This window comes from Talpa europaea, assembly GCF_964194135.1.
Source record: "Talpa europaea genome assembly, chromosome: 14".
In the NCBI taxonomy this organism is placed as follows: Eukaryota; Metazoa; Chordata; class Mammalia; order Eulipotyphla; family Talpidae; genus Talpa; species Talpa europaea.
In genome coordinates, this window is record NC_140082.1 from 10229876 (window position 1) to 10251775 (window position 21900).

A 21900-nucleotide genomic window follows, 5' to 3' on the forward strand; every position below is an offset into this window, starting at 1 on the left:
TCATACCTGCCCCAGGCTGCAGGTGGTTTTTCCTGAGGTCGTGCAGGGAGTTAGCTGTAGAACCCATTCAGGTTGCCCTCTGCTGCTCGAGGGCAACCTGGGCCTGACATTTATCACTGCTTGGAATTTAAAATTTGTCATTTTATTACTGTCTCTGCTGCTAAACGGTAAGCTCTTTGGGGGCAGGGAATGTGTCTGCTTTTGCTATAAGTTTCTCCAAATGCAGTTTGAGAACAAATGAAGAAAAGAACCAACAACCTTATCAGAACTTGGGGATTGAAGGCTTTGCTTCCAATCTGGACCTAACAAGACAGGAAGTACATATTCTTTGGCCTAACAAGTCCTTGCCTAATAAACTTTCCTGGGACTTTCTCCCAAGTATTTAAATATATAAGGATGTTCATTTCGGTGATATTTGTGAAAGGAAAAAACAACAAAATAGCCTAAATGTCCAACATCAAGAGGTTTGTTGGAATAATTGTGGTAGAGCTAAAGTAGAACAAGCCATTAGAACAGTGAAGATCTATTTTTGATATGGATATTTTATAGTGGTAGTTTAATTTTTCCCTTACTTTTCCTTTTGTGAATAGACAGAACAAAATTATCTATACTCACAGTTTTAACATTGGAAAGATATACCCCAAATTGTTACCGATGTTTACATCCATAGTGGAATAGAAAAAAAAATCCTATTTTACTTCTTTGGGTTATTTTTTTCTGAACTTTTTATGATGCACTTGTATTAATTCCTAATAAGAAATAAAAACAGTAGAGAAGTTGCCCCCCCCACCTCCACCCAGGGGAGGTGAGGCTGGGTCCACAATGGGGTTAAAAGGTTAAGATAAGGGCTATTAAATAATGCTTACTCTATTTAGCAAAAGAAAAAAGCATTTGGTGACCACAGTGAGAGCAGTTTTGCTAGAGGGGCCCCACTTGTCAGCAAAATAGGAATAATAATTATGGTTAAAAAAAAAGTCATTTCCCAGAAATCCTGTGGGGACCAAGTAGAGGGAAGGAGGCAGGCAGATGTGCAAATATATTTACCAGTTGAGAAAAATGTTCAAAAGTTCGATCAGGCCTTCTAACCCGCAGTTCCCAAAAAGCACGCACAAAAATATGAGGAAATGCGGGCAGCGGCTTACTGTAAGAAGTGCAATAGAAAGGCAAGGCCTTGCCACATCTGAATTTAAAAGTGGGGCAAAGAATCATGCAAAAAGGAAAAAAAAATATCAATTGCATTTCTTGAAATGATGGCCCTGCACATCATGCCAGTTCCTGCACATCATGCCAGTAACTCCACAGCCAAGGCGAGCGCAAAAAAAAAAACAACAAAAAACAAAACACAAAGATTAATGCTTTGACCCAGGAGTGCAGGATGCCCCGCGCTACAGCACGTTCGACCAATCGGGGAGTAGCGCGGAGCGCGGCCCGCCAGTGACCGGGGGCGGGGCGGGGCGCCTGGCGAGGCTGGGGCGCGCGGGGCGGGGCGCACGGCGAGGCTGGGGGGCGGGCGCCTGGCGAGGCTGGGGCGCGTGCGCATCGCGACCGCCGTGCCAGTGCCGCCTCCGACCCATTATAAGACCCGAGTCCCGGAGCCAGAGTCGGGCCTGCGCCAAGTCCTCCAGCCGCCCGCCCCGCGCGCCCCGCGATGCCGGTGGACCTCAGCAAGTGGACCGGACCCCTGAGCCTGCAGGAGGTGGACGAGCGGCCGCAGCATTCGCTGCAGGTCAAATACGCCGGCGCGGAGATCAGCGAGCTGGGCACGGTGCTGACGCCCACCCAGGTAGCCGAGGCGGGTGCAGAGGCCCGAGGCGGGAGGCCTGCAGGCCGTGGGGCGGCCGTCCCTGCGCGCTCCGGCCGGTCCCCCCAGGGCGAGGGGTCATGCGCCCTCGGCGCAGCGCCGGCCTGCAGACTCCCGACCCCAGCACGTGGAGGGCGGGCCTCGGTCTACCCCAGAAGCGGATCCACTTCCCCGGACCTCAGGGCGCACGCAGGGCCTGGGCCGGGAAACTGCCGGTCCCCTGGGGCCGGGCCGGGGATAGGGCCAGCCTGGGAAGGAGTAGGCCGTGGCCACCCCGCGTGCCCAGAGCCGCCCTCCCGGACTCAGGATTTTAGGCGTCACTTTGGGGATCAAAAGCTCTGCCGAGGGCATATGACTTATTATGTAACTGGTGCTCGGCGGTGCCCAGAATTTCTCCTTTGTCGTAGAGGTGGAGAGCGGGAAGCCCGCAAGGGTAATTACGGGCGTTCGGCGGCAGAAGTCTTGCTGGCAACCGCCTTCTTTTACCGTTTGGCCCCCGAGGCCTGTGGCTCCGCCGGGCCTGGCTCCTCGGTGCCTAAAGCGAAACTCCTGGGGAGCCCGATGACGCCATTGCAAGTGGGCGGTGAGGCAACGTTGTGCATAAATTGCTGTGATATTCATTGTTTTGGATGTTTGAATATAAAGCGCCCGTCTTCAACCTTGTTTTCTTGGGGTCCACTGACCACCTTGGCTTTCTCATTTTCTGTGCAGTTTTAAATGTCCCCGTTAATTCAGATTTCACCTTAGCACGTTCCAGGTCATTTCTTTGTCACCAGATCTAGAGACCTCGTCATTCTGGACATTGTAAGCTTAGAATTGAGATGAGGTAGCACCAGGCTTGAAATCCTGACCTACAGCTGTTTCTGTTAATAACTTGCTAGGATGCCAGCCCTATGGTGTTGCTAGGGCTAAAATAAATAAAGTATATTAAATATTAAACATCAGCTCCTGGCTCCTAGTTAAGTCCATATGCTTTATTAATAATACACTGTTGTTAATAATCTGCTCTTGTTTTACCTTTGAGGAATCTGAGATCAAAGAAAAGACAGTTGGTTTTCTCGATATTTTTGACATTTTAACTCCAGGTTGGTTTCTTCCTACAGGTTAAGAACCGGCCCACCAGCATTGCTTGGGATGGCGCTGATCCAGGTAAACTCTACACCTTGGCCATGACAGACCCGGATGCTCCTAGCAGGAAGGACCCTAAATACAGGTCAGTTGGGGGGAGATGGGGAAGAGCAGGTTGTCCAAATATGACCTGATGCCTCTTGTAAGCACCTGACTGGACATGCTGTGCTAGGAGCCGATCTGGGTCAGAGTGTTCACAGCCGTGCTGAAGCCAGAGTGTGCTCTGTGGCCCCTGCAGCCTAGATCAGGAGTCTAGAAGCAGTACTCAGAGCCAGATCTGCCCCTGGTCTATTACTGTCCCAAGAGCTAAGAATAGGTTTTTTTTTTTACTATTCTTAAATGATGGGGGGGAAATTTAAAAAACATTTTGTGACATGTAAAAATTACATGGAATTCATATTTTAGTGTCCATAAAAATAAAGTTTTATTGGAACATAGCCATGATAAAATGTCTCATCTGTGGCTGTTTTCTTGCTATAGCAGCAGAGTTGAGTATTTGAGACAGTAGGACCTGCAAAACCCAGAACATTTACTCGCTGGCCCTTTACAGACAAAGTTTGCTGACTCCTCCCGCTAAGCTCTCAGAGGGAGAGAGGGGCCGGGTTCTCTATTCTGCAGATAGAGGTTTGTGCTGGCCACGAAGGCTGGACTTCTCATCTTGTCCATCACTGTGTCCTGGAATGGAGCATTTGCTCCATGCACACTTGCTGGCTGTGCAGTGGGGGCTGCTATTTTGCTGTGGTACTGATGGTCCTTGTTCCTCCATGCAGGGAATGGCACCATTTCCTGGTGGTCAACATGAAAGGCAATGATATCAGCAGTGGCACAGTCCTCTCTGACTATGTGGGCTCCGGGCCTCCCAAGGGCACAGGTCAGTAGAGGCTGCTTTTGGGGAAGGTGGAATGGGCACCTGGATGCATATTTAGGATTGGTCTAAAGCACTGCACATTTTAGTCTGTTTTCCTAGAGCTTTAGTCTTTTATACTGATGAGTGTCCTTACCCAAGTGCAGAGTTCAGGCAGCTCAGTTCACCTCTAAGCAAGTTGTCTGCCAGTCAGATGCCAGCACCTTGGGTTCTGGTGAGATGGGCCCTATTGGAATTGCCCATCAGCTTCTAGGTCTTTGTGAGCAGGAAGTTGGTAAGACAATACCAAGGAGGCAACATTGCAGAATGTTTGGGGAACAGCTTTCTAGGGGAGCTGCCTATGGGCTGAACAAGTTCGACAGTCAGTCTTTGCCATGTGTCATCTTTGAGTTTCTAGTTCTGATGTAGAATCTCACAAATGATCATAGTTTCCAAATGAATTATTAAAAATTAAAAATTGGCTTCTTTATAGTTCCAACCTCTTTCTCTCGAAAATCTAGTGTGGTATCTTGAAAAGATTTGGAAGACTTCAAAACTATTTGAAGATTTATGCATACACATTATATTATGGTAATGTTCTATTATAAAGAGAGAGAGAGAATATTACACTGAAATGCTCCACGTTGGATAAATGCTGTGTAAGTGAATGGTGGGAGATGAGGTGCTGGAACGCAGAAGTTATGTTGAATGGAGCATGGCAGAATGGTAGCTTTTGTAGACATTGTCCCGCCATGAGTCACTCTGAAAAGGGACAAGAGGGCCTCCCTGGTGGCACAGCGGGTTGAGCACAGAGCTGTGAAGCTGTCCGCAGCCTCTGCAGCACCAGTTCAATTCCCAGCTGGCCAGGGAGAGTCCCACATGGCGCAGCAGACCTCTCCTATCTCGCCTGCTGCTCCTCTCAGCAGTGCACTTCTGTCAGTCTGCCTGTTCTGTTCCCCACTCTGTCTCTGGTGAATCCTCTCACCCTCCCACACCTCTGATCTGTACCCCAGTTCATGTATAAATAAATAAATCTTTAAAAAAAAAAGTTAAAAAAAAATAAAAAGGGACAAGAAGTTCCCTGAATGGAAAGTTGGCCATGGACCCATGTTTTATCTGTAGGCCCAGAAGCGTCAGCTGAAGTCAAGGCCTCTGATGCACTCATAAGAAGAAATTAAAGGTACATCTTTCCCAGGGATCTAATCAGTACTCTGGGGCAGTCATAAAATTAGGCAATTTAATTATGGGAAGTGCACACCTGAGAATAAAGCAGATCTCTCTAGTAGCTGTGTGTGCTCATTAACAAAAAAGCTTCCGTGACTCTCTTTTTCTTCCTTTTGCTTTTTGTTTCACATGTACTTTTTCTTGTTTTCATTTTTCCCAAAGTTCTCATGTGACCTTTGAGCTAACCATTTTCTGACTCCTTTTTCCATAGATTGCTTTTGCTCTTCTTGTATTTATCTGCATTGCACCTTGCAGTATGCATTTGCTTTTGGTGACTCTTTTTCACTGAACTGCTGTTTGTATCAGCAGTTCATTCCTTTTTCATTGCTGAGTGTTATTCCATTTTGAGAAGATACCGCAATGGGGAGAGCCATTCTCCTAGACATTTGGGTTGTTCCCAATGTATGAGTATTATAAATAGAACTGTTAGATTCATTTGTGTCGTTTTGTGGGCATGTGTTTCCATTTCTCTTGGATAAATACCTAGGAGTAGAATTGCTGGGTCATAGAAATTGCCTAAGAGTTCTCCAACAAGGTTAAAAAAAATTTTTTTTAAAGATTTATCTATTTATACATATAAGAGCTGGGGTACAGGCCAGAGGTGTGGGGGTGAGAGGATTCACCAGAGACAGAGAGGGGAATAGAACAGGCAGACTGATGAAAAGTGCACTGCTGAGGGGAACAGCAGGCCAGTCAGGAGAGGTCTGCTGCGCCATATGGGTTGCTTCCTGGCCGGGGATCGAACTCATGCTGCAGAGACTGCAGACAGCTCATAGGTTGCGTCTTAACCTGTTGCACCACCGGGGAGGCCCCATGGTTAAAAATCTTTATACTCCAATCAGCCATTTATCAAAGTAGAGCCATATAAGATCCATGTAGACCCATACCATGACTCATCATTATTGTAGCATGTCGCAAGATTTCCTTTTTTAAGGCTGAATGATATTCCATTGGTGTATATACTACATTGTTTTTCCATTCCTATCTTCACCTCTTGGCTATTGTGAATAATGCCACAATAAATATGTGTGCACAAAAAAATAAAATATGATGGAAAAAATAGCTTAAAAAAAAGTTCATGGCATCTTTTTGTGTCCAGTACTTAACTGGTGTTTGTAAAAATCTGCAGTTGATAGGGCACTTGCTGGCTGGTTGGAAAATATTCTTTGCTACTTAGTTGGTTAAAGAGAGTTTGAGTCATTTCTTTGAAAGCTTGTCTTCTTAAGGAAGGAGACTTTGGAGATAAAAAAAAATAATGTTGTCATTTAGTCTGTTAAGCTTGATTGTGGTATGATGAGCCCCTAGTTAGTGATTTGCTTTGTCTTTACCCATTTCTCATATATTTTTGTCACTTACGCTCCAGGTGCTTGGGTAGGTTCTGGGGTAAAAGTGGTCCACAGGACAAGTGCCACACAGCTTTGTGGAATTCTACTGAGATTTCTAGTGAGGAGATTAAAATGTTAGAATTTTAGGTAATAGTTTTACTGTGACAGAGTAAATGGGCATTCTGACAGGAGTGATGGAAAATGGCAACAGGGTCCTATTGAAGTTGGACTGAAATTCTGGAGTGGGAAGCATTAGCAGTGATCCACAGGAGGGGTGGGCAGGGCAGGCCCTCTGGCTTCCAAGATGCCCTCTGCACGGTGTGGGCTTCATGCTAATCGCAGTGGAGAGCCAGTGGATGGTTTCCAAGCTGTGAGGGAACTGACTCATTCTTCCTGTCTTGGTCATCCCCAGGGTGCCTCTTGTAAAAGGGGTGGTCTGGTCCCTGCAAGGTCACCTTCTATGAAAATGGGTGATGTGTCCATTTCAGATGCCTAGCCGTGTGTACACCTTCCCTCTTGCTTCTCCCTTCAGGCCTTCACAGATACGTCTGGCTGGTTTATGCCCAGGATGGGCCGCTGAAGTGTGACGAGCCAATTCTCAGCAATAGATCTGGAGACCATCGTGGCAATTTTAAGGTGGCATCTTTCCGCAAGAAGTACAAGCTGGGGTCCCCGATAGCCGGTACATGTTACCAAGCTGAATGGGATGACTATGTCCCCAAACTCTATGAGCAGCTGTCTGGGAAGTAGGGGGATGCTAGGAGAATGGAAACAGCCCCTGAAGCCCCAGTTCCTCGAGTTCAGTGATGCATGTAGATTTCTCCTCTTCCCTGTCCCCATTCTACATAACAGGCAGACCTGAGCAATCAGATAGTGGTTTAGAGTGACTACCTTTTGCTTACCTTTTATAATTCTAGAGTGTCATTCACCAGATTTATGTTTTGATCAAACTTAAACTCCATTTTGGGGACTATTTCGTAACTGATGGGGTCATTAAATTGTTACCGTAAGAATAGCAACCCGAATGTAAAGAAAATTCAGCAGCTCTAGAGTAATAATGGAGCAAAACATCAAATAATTCTCTAAAGGAGGTTAGAAAAACAAAAAGATTCCTTGCCTCTGCCCTTGCGAGTCCAAGTCCAGGACGGTGTGTGATGACACAGACGTGTTTTCATGGCCCTCTCTCTCCTGAAGACAACCAGCAGCCGCCATGTCTGCTAACAGTCAGCATGCTACATCTCAGGTTGGTTACTAGGTGTCAGCATCCCCCTGTGCTTCTTAAAGGAGCAGTACTGGAAAAGCAATGGGGAGAGTGGCTTTGACATTGGCTTTGACATCGGCTAGATGAGCTGTGGGGCTGGGTGAGACGTTATCAGAAGTCCCTCAGTCCATGCCTGTTAAACTGATCACTGTTTATTGGTCTAAAAAGCCAGTCAGGGGTTGCTGAATGTTGTGTTAATTCTGCTATTTGCTTATAGTTGAATAAAAATAAAAATATGTGGATGAAACAGGCCTCTAGATACTTTGCTAATTTGGGCATGGGGTTTCATCATGGCGGGAAGTCATCACTGGCAGTAAAGATTGGGACTGAATCAGGAGCCCCACAAAAGGTCCATGCTTATACATATGTCATTAAACTACAGCAGGGGCAACCATTCAGACCCTTGCCCCAAAACACTATTGCTTTCTTTGGTAAGTGGTCCTTTTTCACCTGAGAATAGAGCTGGTTGAACACCTTCCTCATGGTATAGTTGTGCAAAGATACTACAACAATGGCTAAGCAGTAGCTCAGGCCTCTCGGCCTTTCTTTGTCCAATTCATATGAACCAGTATAAAAAGAGGGGAGTCACTCTCATGCTGATGTTCCTGAAGAAAGGGGAAGAGGGTTCTGAAGGTTCAGAATCACTCACCTGGTCTGCACTGAAGAAGAAATGCTGAATTAGGCCTGTGCATGCTAAGCCAGGCTGGCCTCTCCCCCACCTTTTGCAGCAATACTTTCTTCTCTGACATGTTGCTATGTGTAATCTCTAGGGGCGGTTAAGGTAAAGAGTAAATTTTTGTTTTTAACTTTGAAATTCATTTAAAAATAATATTTTGTAAAATGAAAGCTATGAAGAAAACATTTACCCTTTGGCCTAAAAAAAACAATGTGAAGTGACACACATGCTTGGTTAGACAAGTTAACCAGAATAGGAAGAAAATCCTTTCACCTTCCTGGCTCTTTAGCAGATGTCAATTTTCTTGAGTTTTTTTTTTGGGGAAAATGTAAACATCCAAATCAGCATATATCTATATATTTATTTAAAAATTACAGTCTTTTTATATATGCTGGTATATATTGTCTACTCTTTTTTTCCCAGCGGATGCATCTACATGCAATAAATCTGCAGTTAAAAGTTCACCATAAATCAAGTTATTTTGAACAAATACTCAATTTTATGGATGTTCCACAAATAACACGTCTAGTCCCCAGCTGTGATTAGATTATTTCTGGTTATTTGCTATTATTAAACTGCTTCAGCCAACATTTTTCCCTATGTATAAAATGCTTTTGCAAGTAATTTAAATGGCTAAATTCCTAGCATTGAAATAATCAACTCAATTTTCAATACATTTTCAATTTTTTAAAACAAAAGTTGTTTGTCTGGATTCCTGGTTTTATATATTATGTATATGTATATATATTATATATATATCATATACAATATTTATTGTATCACTTTTTATTGGGCAACACATTTTCTATTCTGATACTGACAAGTCACCTTCCCAGAAACTTTACACTGATATTCTTGTCAATGATATAAAATTTCCTGTTTACAAAAAAATCAAGAAATGAAAAAAAATCGTCTTTTTCCTTCTCCTTATAAGTATTCTCATGCTTTAAACATACTGACAATTTGTTGTTTATGTATTTGAAATAATTTACTCTTTCTATAAATTTGTTTTTCTTGAGATTTTTACCTTGTTAGCCACTACTTTTTTAGTTACAGTCTGAAGATTAATGAAGAATTATTAGTTTCCTTGCCTAAAATGAGTATAAACTCAGATGATTCAGAAAAAGATCAACAGCCCAACCCAAAGAGGTGAAGGAATGCATAAGAAAAGAGAGATTCGTAATTTTAGAAATAAGGGGACGCCTTGTTTCACCTGTTAAACTGGAAGGACGACACGAACCTGCCCAGGTAAGACATGGATGATCCTGGTTCTGACCCAGCTCGCTGGCCTCCGAGCTCAGGTCATTACCACCGTGCTCACTTGCACACTAATTCCCTTTGAGGCTCAGCCACCTTATGTGGAACTGGTTGTGTGTGTGTGTGTGTGTGTGTGTGTGTGTGTGTGTGTGTTGGACCATCAATCTCTCTTACCTCACAACAAAGAGCAAAATGATCTTTTGTTGATCAGGTGAATTAACATGTGTAAATGATTAACTTGACCTCATTATATAGGAACAATGTCTACAAACAGCCTGATTCCTTCCAGGCTGTTTCCTGGCTACACTTCTACAAGTGCACCTCTAAATGTTTAGGGTGAAGAAACACGAGTTTCTACTCATCACACTGCAGCTTCAGTAGCCCCGTGGGAGCCCAGTATTTATTTCTAACAGCCCTGGAACCTTGGAACTGCTCATTATCCTGATCTCATGGCAGAACATACATCAAACGAACATGGCCACTGCTCTGGAAGCATAAGATCAAATCCTGATTAACAGATGAGACCAGATCTCAGAAGATGGGGTTGGTATCCCTCTAATGCTTAAACATGATAGTAAGTTATATCCTCTTTTGGGTCAGGGGCAAAATTTAACAGCTTTGGTGTCTACTTAAAGCCTTTGCGGTTGCTCTGGGATGTAGACAAACATGGCCTATCAGACCCTAAATGATCTTACCCCCATTTGCTTCTACCTTCTTGCCATATGTCGTCTCATTAAACTTCAAAGCTACTGGCTGCCTCCCAGTTCCTGGAACATGGTGGGCTCTTCCAGATATAATTCTTCCCAAATGCTGCCTGGAATCTTCTGCTTCCCACTTTTCTTTGACAACATTCCATTTGCCCCTAAAGTATCCCTTTGCTGACCTTCAGGGAATCCTTCCCTGACTAGATTCTCTTATTGCAACATTACAATTGTAATTTTAAAATATGCTTGTTTGTGTAATTTTAAAAAAATCGATGCTTATCTCTATTAGATTAGACCCTTCATGGGGACAAGGACAACAAAAGTCTTGCTCAATTTTGCCAGCATCTGACATATGTTTAGTACATACTAACATCTCAATGACATTAGCCGAATGAATAGCTGTTGAGGGGTTCTTAAGTTTAGGAAGCATGGACATGCCATACTGGTAAAGTTTTTTCTTTCTGTGTAAATGTATACTTTTACAGAAATTTACACAACTGAGTTACCAGAGCTCTCTCTCCAGCCCATTCAGCAGTACCCTACTTCAGATGATCATGACCACCAGAATACAGATCTCCATTTATTTCTTATCTTAATATTTTTTATCCTGTGCTTGATGTAACTGTACTTATTCCTTGAGGAAGCCCAAAATTTCCAGTAGTCTTAAGGGATATTTCTGGAAATTTTAGGGCCATCTCTAGGATTCTACCTTGACAAACTCCCCATTGAAACCTGTTAAGTAGAATATTTTTTCAAACTTATTGAAGTATAATTGAAGTGTACTATGATGCACATATTTTGGCATATCATTCAATTTTACATTTTTATACACTACAAAACTAGGTCTACAATCAAGGTAAACAATTCCACCACTTACAAATTTCCTTTTTTTTTTTTTTTTTTAAAGATTTATTTATTTATGCAAACACTGGGTACAGTCAGAAGCGCAGGGAGGGTGAGAGAATTCCTCAGAGCCAGAGCGGGGAGCAGAATAGGCAGAAGGACCGAAAAGTACACTGCTGAGGGGAGCAGCGGGCGGCAGCAGAGGCCTGCGTGCCATGTGGGACCCTCCTCTGGTGACCGGGGAGCAATTGGGGATCGAACCCGCGCTGCAGAAGCTGTGGGCAGCTTCGCAACCCAGCGCTCAACTGCTGCGCCACTGGGGAGACCCACAAATTTCCTTCTTTTATAATTCCTCCCTCCTATCTCTTGCTCTAGTTGACTACTGATTTCTAATATAATCATTTAAAAACATTTAAGGCTTAAGGTTTCTTTCTAAGGATGACTTTATATGTATCTCACAAATTAAATATGCTGTTTCTGTCATTCAGTTCAAAGTTTAAAATATTTTTTCATGTGAGTTTATTTTGACTTATATCTTACTTTGAAGTGTGTTGCTTAGTTTCCAGATATTTTATTCCTATTTTATTGTAATTAACTTTTAAAAAATTCTTTGGTGTATGCATGTTTTTCAGTTAAAAAAAAAACCCCACTAAGTCTTGTTTTATGGCTCAGCATATGGACTAGCTTGGTGAATACATCATGTGCATAATTTTTTTTTTATTTCTTTTCTTTACTGAGGTAACATTGGCTTACAACACTATATGACTTAGGGGAATAGGTCACACCTTCTCAGACATGTTACCATCCTACTCTACCCCCTAAAAGAATGTTTATTCTCAAGTTTGAGTTCCATAAATGTCAAATCTATTTCTCCTTTAACTATCAATTTTTGACTAATGTATTATGAGGTAGTTATTAGGTATATGTATTTAAGATTATGTCTTCTTGATAAATTATTCCTTTTCTCATTATGAATGTCTTTTTCTCTTTGATGATGCTTTCGTGTTGAGGTCATTTTACTTGCTTTAATAGCTGCTCCAGTCCCTTTTTATGCTTTGTTATTTGTATGACACATTTTATCCCCTCTTCCATGTACTTTCAACTGATCTGTCGTTATATTCTTTCTCTAATAGGCAGCCTATATTACTTTCTTAAAAATCCACTCTGTTAATTTCTGCCTTTTAACTGGACCATTTAGAGACCCTTAATAGTTAATGAAGTTATTGATATGGTGGGATTTATGTCTACATTTAATTTTTTTGTCCCTTTTTTTCCATATCTTTATTTCTGCTTTTAAGGGAAGGGATGATTTGCATATTTTATCCCAATAAAATATTATTATTACTATTGATACTACAATATTACTACTGTCTATTACTAATTTGGCTTTTCTTTTTGTTTTGGTGGTTGCTCTAGGCATTACAATATACATAACAAATTTTTCAGTATGCTTAAAGATTGTATCACTTGATGTAAAATGTGTAAGCATCATGACCATATGGGTCCTTACCACCAACCTTTGTGATAGTTGTCCTGTAGATTCTGCTCATAAACATTGAAACCAACCCCCCCATATTAATAAATTTGCTTATATATATAGTGTATATATAATTACGCAGAATATAAGGAAAAAATCTTTTACATTTATCTAGATATTTACTTTTTGCTTTTCCTCCATTATCAGAAATTTAGATTACATTCTAGTATCATTTCCATTCAGTATGAAGAACTTCTTTTAACATTTCTAGTAGTCTGCTGGCAATACATTCTTTTAATTTTTTCTTATCTGAGAGTGGTTTTACATCACCTTCATTCCTGTCTGGATTGCTTCTCCATAATCCACCTGCTTTTATTTTTAGTGTCCTCAGCTGCTTTTTCATTTTCTCTAGTTTTTAGTTGTGATCAGTGTGAAAAACTTACACTTCTATGCCAAACTGAAACAATAAAAACACATTTTTTAAATATATGATCATTTCTATGGTATTATATATTTCTAAATGAAAATCAGAGGGGGAAATAGGGAATTCTGATAGGGACATGTTTCCAGTTACCCAAGAATACTTTTTCAGTAAACATACAAGCAAATAATTACAGGTGGCACTAAATTCAAGAAACAGTTTTTTCCTTTAAATTATATTGATTTGCCAGTTATTTATAACTATGTAATTTTGGGAGTACAACGTCACACGGCCACATATGCACACACTTCACCTGCCCTCCATCAAAGATCCAGTGCCAGTACTCTGGGCCTCCCCTCCCCCATCTCCTCTAATAATCAATATATTTAATAATAATATATTTTTCAGTCTAAGAATTACTCTTGTTTTGTCACTTTGTTTTTTTGGCTATAAATATTCTGTAAACAAGTGAAACCACCACCATTTTTCACTTTCTGACTTCAGGAAATAAATTCTTTACTCAATGGTGACCAACTTAACATCACTGGTTAAGTATTTTCTGATAGTTCCTATCTGAATATCTTCTTGGTCAACCTGTAGCTTGTCTTTTTGACTTGATGGTATCTTTTGAAGAATAAAATTTTAAATTTTGATGAAACTCAATTTTTTTTTTCTCTTAGGGTTCCTACTTTTTCTGAGAAATCTTTGTCTAGTTCAGATTTTCTCCAAAGGGACAAACAATCATGACTAATTGTTTCAGTCCCTTTGAAGTCTCATATTACCCAGCATTTGCATTGCTTTACTCTACCTTTGATTAACCTAGTGTCTTGTTTTGGTGAAGATTTAAACCATGAGCTCTGAAAGAGCAGTTACCCCTTCCGTATTATTTCAGGCTATCTCCCCAGGCACATACCAGATGATCAGTATTTCTTGAATGAATAAGTGCATGCTGACCCCAGCCTTCTCATCCCCTTACTCTCTTTTTTTCTCAGTAGCAATTATTACCCATTAAAGATCATTTATTTAATTGTCTTCTCATTTTCCTCTTACCCGTAATGTTCCATTAGAGCAAGGACATTTACTTCTTTGAGATACATTGATTAAGCATCTGTCATGGCAGCTGGTATGCATGTATGTATGGTAGTAAATAATCATTGATTGGTTATAAATCAAAGGTAATATACTTTACTAATATGTATGTCAGACTTATATAACCTTTCAACCCAGGGAGTTCAGTATATGCTTAAAGAGTACAGGACACTGGCTCTGCTGTGGTCCCAGGCCCTCTTTCATACCTGTTCTCTTGCTGCCATTCTGGTCCCTGTCTATTCTCCTGCCTCTTCATGCAGGTGCTAGGAGTTGGAAGACTCAGTCTGTACCAGTTGTTAGCAGTGGGGACCCACATTTCTTCTTTCTGGTAACTCTACCTTTGAATACGTCACTGACAACTTGTAGAGAGGAAACTATAGATTAGCAGAGACATAATCTCACAGACATAAGGCCTTTTCACAAACTAGCTAGACATTTTTCACTATAGGGAAAAATAGATGAAACAAACTACAGAATTTTTTCTGCTTTACTTAAGGTTCTGAGTAGCAGTGTGGGTTCTGAAATCACACTGGTCTTGATCCCCTGCCACCACTTATGCTGATCTGAGCTTGTTTCCTCATCTGTAAAATGCTTAGTATCACATTACATGGTAAGTAAAAGCACGTAAAATGCAGTATCTGTTTTTCTTGGATAATTATGACTTAAGTTCCAGCCCTTTCCAATATTAATTTCAGATACCTGATATAGAAACTTCCTAAGCTACTTAGGATACTGGGTGATAATTATTACAGACTTTATGATTGGGCTTAATCCATGGGAAAAACTATTTTGTAATTTTTTTTTAGTATACCTTTGCTTTTGTCTGTCACAGTGAGCATGATCAGTCACATTTGTCTGTGATGGCAGCATAGCTTAGAGATACAAGATCTTTGATTCTTTGGGTCATCATTGTGAGGAGCAATTTTCAATGTTCAGGACTCAGAACCCTAATGTAAGATCTTACTGATATTGCCTTGACCACAAAACCAAATCCTATATATTTCACTACTTCATTATTAAACACATAAAAATTATCCTAATAAAAGCAGAATATGAGGGGGCTGGGTATCTACTAGTTACAGTGGCGTCATTTCAAATATCCTGTAATAACATCTCCTTAGTCTGCTTTTCTTTAATGGCACCCAATTTCTTTCCTCACTGATACGTGCTCCTATGAACAACTGATACTTTTGGTGCACACACCCACATGTCCACATCTCTTTCTATTCTTAAGGGCAGAAAGGTACGATTGGCCACTTCAGACTGTGCAATACTAGCTTCAGCCCTGTAAAAGAATTTGGAAGACACAGCTTTACCTTAAAATCTTGAATGGTTCTTCTTGTAGTAAACAAGGTCATGGAGAACGGTTCCAGGCAGACAGCTGTCCCTCTGAATTACAAACTGGTGAACCTAGAAGGGAAACTTCTTGCTACAATAACACAGCAAGGCGATGTGATGAACACTTTTATTTACAAATATAATTAAAAGCTCTGACAGTTATCATGCTCTTCCTTGGAACCTGAAAAATGTTTTTTTTAAAGTGCATGCAAAAGAAGTAAAGCCTTTTTTTTTTCATCATTTTTTATTGTAAGAAAATACACAGTTTGAAAGTGTGAATAATGCAATATTTATGACCAAGATATGGGACTTAGGGCAGGGAAGGGAAATAAAGAAAAAGATCAAGATGATCTGATTGAGAGACAGTGTTGAACTTCAAATACTGAATTGGAAAAGGAGGGAGGTGGGAGGAATAGGAGGAAGTAAAAAAATTTGATCAGAGAAACAGTTAAAATACAATATGAAAATAAGTAATACCTCTCCTTAAATTCCTTCTATACACAAAATACACGATTTGCCAAAGCCCAATTTGTGCTACTGGGATTCTGTGAGCTCCTTAAGTGTATTCACATCCTCTGCAACAGCAGAAAATGATTATGATACAATCAGAATATGCTGAAGACAAGTTAAACTCTTGCCAGCAGGTTCTTAAAAATCACAAGATCTCTTCACCCCACCCACCCCCCCATCCCCAAAAAAGTAATAATATGTCACCACTGATATGTACATCACAATTAGTTTCTGTAAAATGTATCAAATTTTCAATCTTTAATAAAACTTTGTTTTTTTTTAATTCCTGATGAATAAATACCAAAAAAATAAAATAAAATAAAATAATGCAGCAGCTAGTTAAGGTGTAAGGCTGCGGATATTGTGTCTCTCTCCCCCTTGGCATTTATTATTATTTTTTTTGCTTTACTTTCGCAGATTGGTGGTAATGAGTGATTGCTTAAAGCAATATACATCCACTTTTTTGTTGTTGGTTTATTGGTTTTGTTAAAACTGTCTCCAAAGTTTTCACTGAAACATTTTGAATCACATCGATACTGTGACGTGTACTATGAATAGAAGAGACGGCCAGGTTTTGGCCAGCACTGAAAGTTGACACGGGGGGAGGAAGGGGGCCCCTGATGGAGTAAGAATAAACAGGCACTAGTCCGACACGATGTCAGTAAGAGTAAGAGAGAGAGAGAGTGAGAGCAACGCCCGTTAAAATGGGGAATGTGGTTTTGCAGGGTCTGAATTTTTTTCTGTTTTCTTTTTTTTTGTAAATGGCAAAAAAATTTAATCTCATCTATAGTCCTCCTTAGGAAAATCTAATGTAACCAAATTCCCAAATCCCATTCTGAGGCTCTCCATGTCAAAAGTTTCAATCTCTCGCTCTTGCCTTTCCAATAGGTACTTTATTCTCTCGCTGCGTTCCTTCTGAAGGGCAGCCAGCTCCTCTTCAATCTGAAATAAGCACAACAACCAGCTGTTAATGGAAAAGATCTCCCAACAGGCACCCACATAGGTATATGTGCACACATATGATACACGAATTCAATAAAAATAAAAGTAAACCAGACTAGGGAAGGCTGGGAGAACCCCGAGATAAACATCTTGTCTGTAACCCATTATATTTAAAACTTGCTCACAAGAATAAAAATGTTAGGGGCCCACCTGGGGCTAGCACTACCATTCTAGCAAGGGAAGCAGCAGGGCTGATCTAGGTCAGTGTCCTGTCACAGCAGGAGATGGCTCAGGAGAAGCTAAAAGACACTCAAGCACAATTAGATTGCGCTGCTTTCCCATGGAGAGCCAGGTGCCCCTTGGGTCATCAGCAATTTAGTTCTAGAACAGGAGCTAGGAAAACAGTCTCTTAGGCTGGTCTCAGGGAGCTACCAGAAGCAAGCACACATAACTGGTTAAGCAAATAAGTGCTTAGCAGCTTTGAGATGCTTTATGAAATCTTTTCTACTTCATATTTCTGAGCAATATCTAAAGCAATGAATATTTCAACTCTGATAACATTTATTATGCATGGCAATATCAACCCCTCTTCATTTAAATTTTTTAAAAGAGCCCTGTTAGTGATTTCTCTTGGTTTAGAAATAACTGAAAATAAGACTCAAATCTACATTCGGCTTCCTTGTGCCATTTAGCAGTCATGCTATCAGCTCACAGCACCTTTCATATGTCATATCAACTACCCGTAACTTACGTCATTCCTCTGGTTGGGAAGATGGACAGTTTCCTAGCAGAGTAATAGAAAGCTTAGGCCGTGGGATCAGATTTATGTAAATAATACAACTGTTCTGAGCCTTAGTACCCTGCCTATAGAATGGAGAGTACTCTCACTTCTCAGGGCTAGTAGGAGTACTACAGCAGGTACTAAGTGAACAGTACCCAACTTAATCCCCAGGACATAGGAAGGGCTCAGCAGTTCCCTGGGCAGTGCCCCTTCTTCCATCCAGCTGTGCAGGACCTGTAGTAACACGTCATACCTTCTGCTCAAGATGTGCTCTACGCAGAGACACCCTCTGCTCTAGCTTCTGGAGCTCACGTTCATGTTGTGCCTCTGTTTGCATCTTGATTTTGCTCTGGTAGGCATTGAGCAGCTCCATTTCCTGCTGGAGCTGTAGTCTCAAAGCCTGGCATTCTGCTTCTTGAGCCTCGTCTAGCCGTAACTGCGGGCACAGAAGACACACATTGTAATTCATCCCAGCTTACTGCACTGGTGACTACTAGAAGAGGTTTCTTTGTTTGGATTGAAATAGGTCCCCTCAGAAAAACATGCTCTGGGTACCTTCAGAATTAGGAAACAATAGCATAATCTTCCCATGGTCTACAAAGTTCTAAAACATACATTCTTTTCTTAAAACATTATTTCCTTAAGAAAGCCTTGGTTTTCTGAAAACCATACTAGCAGGAGTCGGGAAGGCTACACAGTTCAGTGAGTAGGCCTGTGGGCTTTCCAGGTTAACCCTTGAGCTTGAACTCCAGAACCACCATTCACTTAGGTGTGTTACCTTGGCAAGTTATTTAATCTCTACAAGTCTCATTTTTTTTCATCTCAAGAAAATAATTATAGTTCCTACTATTTAACACTGGTGTGAGGATTAAATGAAAGAATTCATATAAAATCTGAGGCATAGTTGTTTTTTTTCCCCCGAGGCATAGTTCTTGATGCATACCAACTGTTCAATAAATAGTAGCTGTTATTATTTTGGTTTTACTAACCATTTCCTATTTAGATATTTTTAACCTCAAAACCTTCATACAGCTAGATATACTTAGCTCTAAAAAAACCTCGATCTAATTTCCACAAAACTTGGAGAATATACCATAGTACGTTATGTTTCTAGCAAGTAATGCTGGCCTTTACTGCTGGCTGTACATATTTATCCAGTCTGGCTGTCAAACTAAAACTCATGTGCTTCAAAATCTCTTGCCCATGGAAGGCAGGTTTGATAATCTTCCAACCATATTCTGGCTTGAAGCAGTGAAGTCAGATTATAAGGCAACCTGGAAAAAGTCTGCTTTGCTCTGTGAACTTTGCATTAAACACCAAGATAGCAATACTGGGTGGGTGAAATAGGCCAAGCTAGCTGGCAGAAATGCCAACTTTTCAATTAGCAGGAGTATGTTTAGTTAGGATGACCTTCCTGTCACAGGTCCTTGGTTCAGCTGTCAACTGAGACTAGAACCCCTGAATTAGCTCTGTCTATTCTGAGTTATATCTTCATGTTTTCATACAGACTATTTTGCCATGATACTTATTCTTTAACTTATGCTTCCTTCCCTATTCTGCACAATTTGTGACAATTATCAATATCTGGAATGTGAGATGACCTTTTTAAATGTTATTAGAATAGTTTTAGAAAGTTATTTCTAACAGTGTCTTTGAGTACTTTTGGAGAGCGATTCCCTGTCATCCAAATACACAAAAAATAATGCAATCACATTTCCAAGGTACTTTCTAATCATTGATCCTAAAACCCTAATCAGCTTTAATGGAAACCCTCTTAAGAGAATACCTCTCCTAATTCTCCCAATAAGAAATGGAGAAGAGATACTAGATACAATGAACAATCTGCAGCAGGAACAGCCTTACAGATAAATGTCAAAGGCTTATCAACTCCCTCTTGTTACAGGTGATTCCTTACCAATAAAGGGAATAAAAATCTGTTCTTTGCTACTTGTCTGCATTAATGACTATGAGCCCCAGCCAAAGGGGTGAAAGGCTCATCTTATGGACAGTTTAGGCCACTGAAACATTTCCACCATCTCTTATTTCTGCATTATTAACGCCAGTAATCATGTTATTCTGTATTAGCTGACTCCACAAACGTGCCTGTCTAGAAATCAGAGGGTATTCCAGAAGTTCATATTGTTCATTCAAACATTTTACATACCAAGTCCATTAAAAAGTTTTATGAAAGTGTAGGTAAATACCAAGTTTGTTTCTAAAGAGGGTTAAAATGAAGATAAGGATGTGCTAAAAGCAGCATAATGTAGTAGTAGCCAAGCTTACAGGCTCCCCCGAAAATAGGTCCAAACCCTAGCTCTGCAATAATTTGCTATCTAACCCCCTCAGTCAGGGGTTAGATAGTCTTGGCACACTCTGGCCCAAGAGCCAAGTCCTGGCTTGCTGTCTATTTTTGTAAATAAAATTTTATTGGAACACAGACCTGCTCATTCCTTTTTGTATTGTCCCTGGCTGCTTTTACACTATAATAGCAGAGTTGAGTAGTTGTGACAGAGACCCTGTGTTCCACAAAGCCTAAAATACATACGATTTGCCCTTTTGCAGGGTTAACTAACTCCTGCCCTAAGCAAGTAGCTTTACTTTGACAAACCTGTTTCCCCACAGGTAAATTAGGGTTAAAATATTAAGTATTTCAAAGGAGTCTGACAAAAATGACATGAGTAACACAATATAGTTAACACAGGATAAGCAGTCAGTAAATAGATAGCCGCAATCACCATTTTTACACTCCCAGCGCACCGCCCCCCACGCCCCCACCCCTGACTCAGAAGGAACGATATTGCTCTCCCTTTTATTCAAGGGCAGTGTTCTGAACCTGCACTCCTGATCCCATTCTCTCCCACCTTACATAACAAACATTCTGGAGCAGCTGCTGTAGATGCTGAGAATACAAAGATGAACCAGACAAAACCCTATCGGTATCAGCCTTTACGTCACTGTCCACTATTTGCTCTTCTCCTCTCCTTTAACTTCTTCAACAAGGCTCATTCTGATCCTACCCGCCACCTAGGTTACTCACATTAAGGTCACTGATGTCCACCTTGAAGGAGTCTGTATCTTACCTGCTCCCAACAGCATTTGATAATAGAGATTGCCCCTGCCTTCGTGGAACCTTTCTCCTCTTCTGAGAGATGGATAGCCTCTCGGTTTTCCCCTCCCTCTTGTCCTTTTCCAGTTGCTGAGGTGGCCATTAGATGGGATGTTCCTCAGGACTTATTTGTGGACCCTTTTCTTCCTCCTACCTCTCTTCTTTAGAAATCTCACCTATCCTAAAAGCGTCAATTACCACTACCTGCAAGAGACTCCTCCATATCTCTAACTCTTATTTCAGACTGCTCTTCTGAGCTCCAGGCCGCCTTATCCAGTCTAATAAAGACATCTTCAACTGGATGTTTCCCTGATACTTCTTCAAGCTCAACATGACTAATGTTGTTAACTTATCATCTTTCCCTTCCTACTTTCCAATCTGCTCTGCCTGGTTTATCATATAGGTAAGTGACACTATCATGTACCATTTTGTTCAAACCAGAGACTGGGAGTTACCCTTCATACTTCTTTTCACATTTAATCTGTTACCAAATGCTTTCAATTCCCTTTCCTTTCTCTCAAAGTCAACCACTTCCTCCTTCATTCTAACTGCCCCTTCTCTAGTCTAGCTACCACTTCCTTGTGCCCAGGTAAAAAAAGCAATTTCATAAATTATCTCCTATCTGCTTCCTGCCTTCTCCCAGGCCATCTCCACACATCACCAGAGTGACATGCAAATGCAAATTTGATGCCAGTCCTCTCTTCAATACTCTTCTGTGGCTTTCCATTGCTTTCAGAATAAAGATCAAAAATCTTAAGAAAGCCTGCAAGCTTCCACATGTTTATCCCTCATCTTATTCTCATTATAGTATCTTCTTCATTCTCTGTTACCCAAACATAATGAACTTGAGTTCTTCAAAAATGCCACTGTTGGGCCTCCCCGGTGGCGCAGCGGGTTGTGAAGCTGTCCGCAGGCTCTGCAGCGCGGGTTCAATTCCTGGCCGGCCAGGGAGATTCCCACATGGCGAGGCAGACCTCTCCTGTCTCGCCCACTGCTCCCCTCAGCAGTGTACTTTAGTCTTTCTGCCTGTTCTGCTCCCCGCTCTGTCTCTGGTGAATTCCCTCACCCCCCTATGCCTCTAGCCTGTACCCCAGGGCTTATATAAATAAATAAATCTTGAAAAAAAAAATGCCATTGTTTTTTCCATCTTTACACCTGCAGTTCTTTTTGCGT

General features: G+C 41.1%; 2 protein-coding genes across 5 annotated transcripts in view; one reads left to right on the plus strand and one right to left on the minus strand.

Moving 5' to 3' along the window:
* Window positions 1-1648: 1648 nt before the first annotated feature.
* Window positions 1649-7072, plus strand: PEBP1 (phosphatidylethanolamine binding protein 1; the record flags this gene model as incomplete). The annotated part of the gene is made up of 4 exons (XM_084253695.1): window positions 1649-1783; window positions 2905-3014; window positions 3700-3800; window positions 6855-7072. The coding sequence occupies 4 exons, from the start codon at window positions 1649-1651 to the stop codon at window positions 7070-7072; spliced, it is 564 nt and encodes a 187-aa protein (XP_084109821.1).
* Window positions 7073-16509: 9437 nt separating this feature from the next.
* TAOK3 (TAO kinase 3) overlaps window positions 16510-21900 on the minus strand; it is a gene marked incomplete at its 5' end in the record, with an annotated part of 73118 nt that continues 67727 nt past the window's right edge. For all 4 annotated transcript variants that reach the window (XM_084253762.1, XM_084253761.1, XM_084253760.1 and 1 more), the window contains 2 exons: window positions 16510-16840; window positions 17875-18057. In XM_084253762.1, coding sequence (XP_084109888.1) covers window positions 16679-16840; window positions 17875-18057 — 345 coding nt within the window. In that variant the 3' untranslated portion in view covers window positions 16510-16678. The remainder of the gene's footprint in view (window positions 16841-17874; window positions 18058-21900) is intronic.